Raw genomic sequence first — 5,458 nt, 5'->3', positions numbered from 1 at the left:
TATATATATATAAATAAAATATGCCTAAGAACCCATCTTTACTTATATCCCAGACGTCTTCATGGGTTGTGTTGGGGCCATTTTTTTTCTCACATTCATGGATCAGTTTAAAACCTGCCTTTGGGGACTAGTATCTTGGATTAGGAATTTGATTTAAAAAAACCACATAGATATCGAATTGTTCCTGAATATAATTATGCTAAATTCAGCCGAATTTGATACTCTTAACAATCATAAAATAGAGATCTAGACTGTTTATATTAGTGAGTGCTTAAATTCCATGAGGGAAAACGAGCCTTGGGCCTTAATTTGGTTGTAAGAACCAAATTAAGGCTTTTAATTGTCTCATATGAGAGTAGTGATATTGTGAAAATTTAATAGCAATTATAAGCGATAATTCCTTTTTATTTTAATTGGCTACACACAAGAAAGAATATCCAAGCCAACTTGAGGAAAAATTTAGAATGAAGATTTATTTGGAATATAAACACAAAGTTGCCAAACATAACATCCCTTTATGAAAAAGGCGAAAAATCTTATCAAGTCGCAATGAATAAGTTTGGAGATCTTCTTCATCATGAATTTAGATCTATCATGAATGGATACCAACATAAGAAACAAAATTCCTCAGGAGCTGAGAGCACCTTTACTTTTATGGAGCCTGCTAATGTTGAAGTTCCAGAATCTGTTGACTGGAGGGGAAAAGGAGCCATAACTCCTGTCAAAGACCAAGGACAGTGTGGTTCATGCTGGGCTTTCTCATCTGTAAGTAGATTTACTTTTATAAGCAGGAAAATATTTACTGTCACAAATAAAAAAAAATAAAAAAATTTATGGTCTTTAAAGTAGTGTTAATGTTTTCAATTCTTTGGAGGGTTTAGTATTGGAAATGCTTTTGTGTAATCAAAAGTTGAGTGAATAAGATTGAAATAAAAAATACTTGCAAGCTGAATGTTGTAAGACAACTTTTTAATTCAAGTGAAACTGAGAACAATAAATAAACGTCATGTGGATGAAATTTATCGTTTTCACCAAATTAATAATTTTTTTTTTTACATTCATCACGTCTGTCAAAAAATATCTCAGCAGATTAATCAATAGGCTACAATTACTCTGAAAATATCAAGAATTAGACCTGGTCCATTTTATTATTGAAATCCACCATTTTAACTGTTTTATGTATTTTTGCCTATCAATTTGTCAATTTATTCGAATGAGTAAAGATCATATTAGAGACAAGTATCATTACCACTAATTTTTAAGCTTTTGAAAGTGAGTATACCTCGTAAATTAACTAAAGAAAACGATAATTTTAAGGTAAATATATCCTTAAAAATAATGTACCACAATAAAATGAACATTAATAAATTTTGATTTTTTTTAGTCTTTTTCTGACCCCCCCCCCTCTCACCAGAAAAAATATCATGGAGACGCTCTTGATCACAGCTTATGGAGCATATATGTCTAAAATTGGTCCCGGTCAAATGATTCATGATATTTCCCCATGTTTGAAGTATTGTGTAAAAAAAATGGTAAAAAATAGCGACGAAGACCACACTGCCTCTCCATAACAAACAAATACAACGTAGAGACAATAGGTAAAATTTCAAGACAGTGGAAATTATTCTGTAGATATTTCGGCCCTATGTCCAAGGGCCGTCTTCAGCACAATACAAGAATAAGAGAGAAACTATATATATATATATAAAAGAACTTACATCAAATTGTGAGGATTAAAACTGAATAATTAAAAACACTTTTTAAAACTTTTTTTTTAAAAATAGCCCTAGCATCCTTACTTCAACGAAGTTCAACCAGGACCGGCGAAAAGAATGAAATGAGAAAATAAGCTCATTCAAACTGAAGAAAATAAAATGATTAGATGCAATTTCATAAAGCTAATCTTGCTTGTTTTGCAGCCTGTCTCAAAGGCCTTTTCGTAGTTGGTTCAGTACTATTATAAATCGGTTTAGTAAAATATTTTGTTAGATCATTTTTAATTAAATTTGAGTATAAAGAATTTAGTGAGTATTCCCCCAAGTCCCTGTTCAAAGAAATATATTATTTATTTTGAGATTAATTTCGATTGATTCTCGAACCACCTGTTTTATTCCCAAATTCATTACTAATGAGTGAAGAGTTTTCAAAATGTATCATGTGGGATGGATTATTAAATATATGCCAACCTAAAGCAGAATCAAAGGAGTTGTTGGAACTATTTGAAATTAAGGCCTTGTCTATGTCATTTTATGCTGTTGTAACCGTTTGTCTAGATTCTGATGGGTCCTGCCGACATAGTATTTTCCGCAATCACATGGTATTTGATAGACCCCTCTTTGGCGAGTAACTGGGGTCTTATCTTTAACCCGAATTCAAGAAATTGATGATTTTAAAATTATTAGTAAAAACTACGTACAGATTATTTTTTGTGCAAATATTTTTTAATTTTGTTGTGATCTTTGGGATATACGGAAGATCGACAACATTTGAGGGCTTATCAGTAGCCTCACATTGTGAAGTATCTTCTTCGATTTTACAAGAATGTCTTTTTATCCTACGGTTAATTATTTTATTGACAAAAGGAATGGGGTATCCATTACCAAAAAGAATATCTCTGATAAAGTTTATTTCTACATTTATATATGAATTGGAGCAAATATTCAGGGCACGATCAATGAGGGAAGTTACAACTGCTCTTTTAACTTGTGGGGGGTGATTTGAATTAAAGTGAAGATATCTATTGTTTTGTGTTGGCTTTCGATATATAGTAAAATCCAGTTGATCAGCATTGCGAATAATTAATACATCTAAAAACGGAAGTTTATTTTCAATTTCAACTTCTAGGGTGAACTGCAAATTTCGGTCATAAGTGTTAAGATGATCTAAGAAGCCCCGAAGCTCAGCTTCCCCATAATTCCAAAGTGAAATTACGTCATCCATGTAACGACCCCAATAGACGTGTTTTAAAAAATAAGAATTCAATGCCCAATTCTCAAGATTCTCGACGTAAATATTTGCTAGTAGCCCGGATAAAGGTGCTCCCATGGGTAACCCATTTTTTTTGCTGATAAAAAGAATCGCGAAATTGAAAATACATAGAAAACTTATTACAAATTTTAACAAGAGTCATTAAAACTTCACAATCAATTCCTGTCGCTGAAGTCTCGATCAAGTGGTAATTTTCTTCTATTTTGTTTTTTAATAATTCCTCTGAAATAGTTACATCTATATTTGTATACATTGAAACAATGTCGAAACTACTAACTATTGTGTTTTCTGAAATACTTGTGTTGCTAAGTTTCTTAACCAAATCTGCAGAGTTAAGAATATAGGAATTTTGAGAATACAATAAAGATTTGAAAGCTGTACAAAGCCATTTTCCAATATTGGCAGCGGGGGCTTTAGTACAAGCTACGATAGGTCTTAAGGGAATACCCTGTTTATGTATTTTTGGTAAACCGTAGAGTTTAGGACAGAAACTACCACGGGGAAAAAATTTATTGTATAGTTGTGGGGTGATTTTACCATTTTGTTTTAGCTGCTTTAATTCATTTATAATATTATTAGTGAACTGATCAGTAGGATCATGAGTTATTGTTTGATATGTAATTGTGTCATTTAAATGCGAAAGAATTTTGTTGTCATAGTCTGTCGTATTCATGACAACAAGTGAATTGCTTTTGTCTGCTTTAGTTATTTTAATAGAAGGATCTTTTCGGAGATTAGATAGTATTTTTATGTCATGCAAATTTTCGGGTGTGGAATTGGTAGGAGGCTTAAACTTTTTTTGGCTGTTATAGAGGATATTTATAAGACCAGATCTAACTTCATCCGGGTTAGAGACAGAAGGATAGTGTTTATGCAAAGCGGACTCTAGAGAGGAAACTATATCTGCCACAGGAACCTGTTTAGGTAGAAAAGAAAATTTTGGACCTTTTTCTAGTGTTTCGATTTCCTGAGGTTCCAATGTTTTAGAAGAGAGGTTAACGATAGCAGGTCCAGGAGTGAATCTTGGAGAATAATTACGGTTTCTCATCGAAGATTCATTTCGTAAGCCTTCCAATTTTTTATAGAGGCGTTCCTTGGACAAGCGAAAATCGTGGCTAAACAAATTCCTTTCTAATCTAACAACTTGAGCAAAATCAACGGTGGACAGGTTTTCCAGCAAAAAAGTTTCCAACGATTTTGTCTCTGAAGAAATAATATGTCGTTTCTGTTTTTTGTCCTTAATAATATGGACTAGGGTTTTTAACTGTAGTGTATGGGTAAATTGCGCTTCTTTCCGGGTATTTAAATGTAATTTATATCTTAAAGATTTGGGAATAAGGTTTTCATTTCTACAGGATTCTAAAAAATTTTGTTGATTGATAATATTAGCATGTTTTTTACCTAGACTAATAAAATAAAAGATATCATAGGTCAACTGCTCCCCATAAGCTAGACGAAAATAGCGACGAAGACCACACTGCCTTTCCATAACAAACAAATACAACGTAGAGACAATAGGGAAAATTTCAAGACAGTGGAAATTATTTCTGTAGATATTTCGGCCCTATGTCCAAGGGCCGTCTTCAGCACAATACAAGAATAAGAGAGAAACTATATATATATATATATAAAAGAACTTACATCAAATTGTGAGGATAAAAACTGAATAATTAAAAACACTTTTTAAAACTTTTTTTTAAAAAATAAATTCATCTTATCTAAGAAACGATGATTCTTAGATCATCTTAACACTTATGACCGAAATTTGCAGTTCACCCTAGAAGTTGAAATTGAAAATAAACTTCCGTTTTTAGATGTATTAATTATTCGCAATGCTGATCAACTGGATTTTACTATATATCGAAAGCCAACACAAAACAATAGATATCTTCACTTTAATTCAAATCACCCCCCACAAGTTAAAAGAGCAGTTGTAACTTCCCTCATTGATCGTGCCCTGAATATTTGCTCCAATTCATATATAAATGCAGAAATAAACTTTATCAGAGATATTCTTTTTGGTAATGGATACCCCATTCCTTTTGTCAATAAAATAATTAACCGTAGAATAAAAAGACATTCTTGTAAAATCGAAGAAGATACTTCACAATGTGAGGCTACTGATAAGCCCTCAAATATTGTCTATCTTCCGTATATCCCAAAGATCACAACAAAATTAAAAAATATTTGCACAAAAAATAATCTGTACGTAGTTTTTACTAATAATTTTAAAATCATCAATTTCTTAAATTCGGGTAAAGATAAGACCCCAGTTACTCGCCAAAGAGGGTCTATCAAATACCATGTGATTGCGGAAAATACTATGTCGGCAGGACCCATCAGAATCTAGACAAACGGTTACAACAGCATAAAAATGACATAGACAAGGCCTTAATTTCAAATAGTTCCAACAACTCCTTTGATTCTGCTTTAGGTTGGCATATATTTAATAATCCATCCCACATGATAC

General features: G+C 32.2%; 1 protein-coding gene across 1 annotated transcript in view; it reads left to right on the top strand.

The window, feature by feature from the left end:
- The first annotated feature begins 549 nt into the window (after positions 1-549).
- Positions 550-5,458, top strand: part of LOC136041386 (cathepsin L-like) — a 6,344-nt gene continuing 1,435 nt past the window's right edge. Inside the window, exon 1 of the mRNA XM_065726041.1 lies at positions 550-765. Coding sequence (XP_065582113.1) covers positions 550-765 — 216 coding nt within the window. The remainder of the gene's footprint in view (positions 766-5,458) is intronic.

Source organism: Artemia franciscana, unplaced genomic scaffold (assembly GCF_032884065.1).
Source record: "Artemia franciscana unplaced genomic scaffold, ASM3288406v1 PGA_scaffold_184, whole genome shotgun sequence".
Lineage (NCBI taxonomy): Eukaryota > Metazoa > Arthropoda > Branchiopoda > Anostraca > Artemiidae > Artemia > Artemia franciscana.
The sequence above is the reverse complement of the archived record's forward strand: the minus strand, read 5'-3'. Positions and strand labels throughout refer to the sequence as shown.